Source organism: Peromyscus maniculatus, chromosome 5 (assembly GCF_049852395.1).
Source record: "Peromyscus maniculatus bairdii isolate BWxNUB_F1_BW_parent chromosome 5, HU_Pman_BW_mat_3.1, whole genome shotgun sequence".
NCBI classification, from domain to species: Eukaryota; Metazoa; Chordata; class Mammalia; order Rodentia; family Cricetidae; genus Peromyscus; species Peromyscus maniculatus.
In genome coordinates, this window is record NC_134856.1 from 113276011 (window position 1) to 113278898 (window position 2888).

The 2888-nt window shown below is 62.5% G+C and overlaps 1 protein-coding gene across 1 annotated transcript; it reads left to right on the forward strand.

Annotated features, from left to right (window-relative positions):
• Window positions 1–2581, forward strand: Foxc1 (forkhead box C1). The gene has a single exon (XM_042278317.2). It carries the CDS (start codon window positions 622–624, stop codon window positions 2269–2271), a length of 1650 nt encoding a protein of 549 aa, XP_042134251.2. The 5' UTR covers window positions 1–621; the 3' UTR covers window positions 2272–2581.
• The last annotated feature ends 307 nt before the right edge of the window (window positions 2582–2888 follow it).

The window sequence follows — 2888 nt, forward strand, 5'->3', positions numbered from 1 at the left end:
GTAACTGCGTAAAAAAGTCCTCGCCTGGGTGACGGATGCTCAAAAGTTCAGAAGTTTTCCCAATGCTTCCTTAAGCGGCCGGCGCAAGAGACTGAGAAAAGGTGACGCGGGGGCCCGGGAAGGCGGCCGGCGCGCTGCCCCCGCCCCTGGTTATTTGGCCGCCTTCGCCAGCAGCCCCGAGCAGTGTCTCCTGGAAGGCGCAAGCAGTGTGGCGAGCCGGGCGCCTTCTTGTTTTTTTGGATTTTTTTTTTTTTTAAACTTTTGTCTCTTTTTTTGCCCTGACTGCGCCTGGAAGTTTCTCTGCGCGTTTCTCCGAGGCGGCTAGCTGCTTCTTGTCCGCCCCCCTCCCTGTGCAGCTACCCTCCCTAGCTGCCCGCGCGGGAACCGAGGGGGGTGCGAGGCGCCAGGCGAGCGCAGGGAGAGGCCGAGCGGCCCCGGGCGCAAGGAGGCGGTCGCGGCCGGGACAGACACAGCCCGGCGGGGCCCGCAGCAGCTCGGCGCGGCCCGGACTCGGACTCCGACTCGGACTCGGACTCGGACTCGGCGGCCGGTGCGACGCGGCCCGGCCCGAGCGAGGGTGGGGGGCAAGCGGGCTGCGCCGGGCGGCGGCGAGCCGGGGCCATGCAGGCGCGCTACTCCGTGTCCAGCCCCAACTCCCTGGGAGTGGTGCCCTACCTCGGCGGCGAGCAGAGCTACTACCGCGCGGCGGCGGCGGCGGCCGGGGGCGCCTACACGGCCATGCCGGCCCCTATGAGCGTGTACTCGCACCCCGCGCACGCTGAACAGTACCCGGGCAGCATGGCGCGTGCCTACGGGCCTTACACGCCGCAGCCGCAGCCCAAGGACATGGTGAAGCCGCCCTACAGCTACATCGCTCTTATCACCATGGCCATCCAGAATGCCCCGGACAAGAAGATCACCCTGAATGGCATCTACCAGTTTATCATGGACCGCTTCCCCTTCTACCGGGACAATAAACAGGGCTGGCAGAACAGCATCCGCCACAACCTCTCGCTCAACGAGTGCTTCGTCAAGGTGCCCCGCGACGACAAGAAGCCAGGCAAAGGCAGCTACTGGACGCTGGACCCGGACTCCTACAACATGTTCGAGAACGGCAGCTTCCTGCGGCGGCGGCGACGCTTCAAGAAGAAGGACGCGGTGAAGGACAAGGAGGAGAAGGGCCGGCTGCACCTCCAGGAACCGCCGCCGCCGCCGCAGGCCGGCCGCCAGCCCGCGCCCGCGCCCCCGGAGCAGGCCGAGGGCTCCGCTCCCGGGCCGCAGCCGCCGCCCGTGCGCATCCAGGACATCAAGACTGAGAACGGTACGTGTCCCTCGCCGCCCCAGCCCCTGTCCCCGGCTGCCGCCCTAGGCAGCGGCGGCGCCGCCACGGTGCCCAAAATCGAGAGCCCCGACAGCAGCAGCAGCAGCCTGTCGAGCGGGAGCAGCCCCCCGGGCAGCCTGCCGTCGGCGCGGCCGCTCAGCCTGGACACTGCGGAACCGGCGCCGCCTCCACAGCCCGCGCCGCCGCCGCATCACAGCCAGGGCTTCAGCGTGGACAACATCATGACGTCGCTGCGGGGGTCGCCCCAGGGCTCGGCCGCGGAGCTAGGCTCCGGCCTCCTGGCCTCGGCGGCCGCGTCCTCGCGCGCCGGCATCGCGCCCCCGCTGGCGCTGGGTGCCTACTCGCCCGGCCAGAGCTCCCTCTACAGCTCCCCCTGCAGCCAGAGCTCCAGTGCGGGCAGCTCGGGAGGCGGCGGAGGCGGCGGCGGGGGCAGCGCGGGGGGCACGGGGGGCGCAGGCACCTACCACTGCAACCTGCAGGCCATGAGCCTGTACGCGGCGGGCGAGCGCGCCGGCCACTTGCAGGGCCCGCCGGGAGGCGCGGGCAGCGCGCCGGTAGACGACCCCCTGCCTGACTACTCGCTGCCCCCAGTCACCAGCAGCAGCACTTCGTCCCTGAGTCACGGAGGGGGCGGCCAGGAGGCCAGCCACCATCCAGCGGCCCACCAAGGCCGGCTCACCTCGTGGTACCTGAACCAGGCAGGTGGAGACCTGGGCCATTTGGCGAGCGCAGCGGCGGCCGCGGCGGCTGCGGGCTATCCTGGGCAGCAGCAGAACTTCCACTCGGTGCGGGAGATGTTCGAGTCGCAGCGGATAGGGTTGAACAACTCTCCGGTGAATGGGAATAGTAGCTGTCAGATGGCTTTTCCTGCCAGCCAGTCTCTGTACCGCACGTCGGGGGCTTTCGTCTATGACTGTAGCAAATTCTGACCCCCATCCCCGGAACTCTCAGAGCCGAACGGAATGGAACCCCAGAGCAGGAACAGTAAAAGAACCCAGCAATGCAAAATCGAAACTAAAAACAAACAAATTTTAAAACTTGAGAAAATTCATCACACCAGCGAACAGAATCTCTCCCGAAATTCAACTCACCAGCACTAGCTCAAAGAAAACCTATTTTCCTAAAAGATTAACGCAGAGCCTCATTCACTTTGCCTTATCTAAGTAAGCAAAACGGTAAACTATTTTGTACAGACAGCAAAACCATGGTTTATTAAAGGTCAGTTTACTGCAGATACCACGTAAGTTTCCTCTTGCGTTCAGAGACTTCCCTGCTCCTTCGTCTTGTCCCTCTGCCTTGCCTCTCACCTGTAAGATAATATTTTATCCTATGTCGAAAGAAGGGGAAAGTCCCTGTTTATGAAAATCGCTTTCTTTTTATTCATGGACTTGTTTTTAAATGTAAATTGCAACATAGTAATTTATTTTTAATTTGTAGTTGGATGTTACGGACCAAACACCAAGAAAGTGTTCCAAAAGCTTTTAAAGTTAAATTGCCTGAAACTTTAAAATGTGCCTTTTCTCTCGTTATAAAAAGGGAAACTGTA

Excerpts from the sequence above, each read along its gene's own strand:
- Foxc1 (XM_042278317.2), top strand. The coding sequence starts at position 622 with ATGCAGGCGCGCTACTCCGTGTCCAGCCCCAACTCCCTGGGAGTGGTG.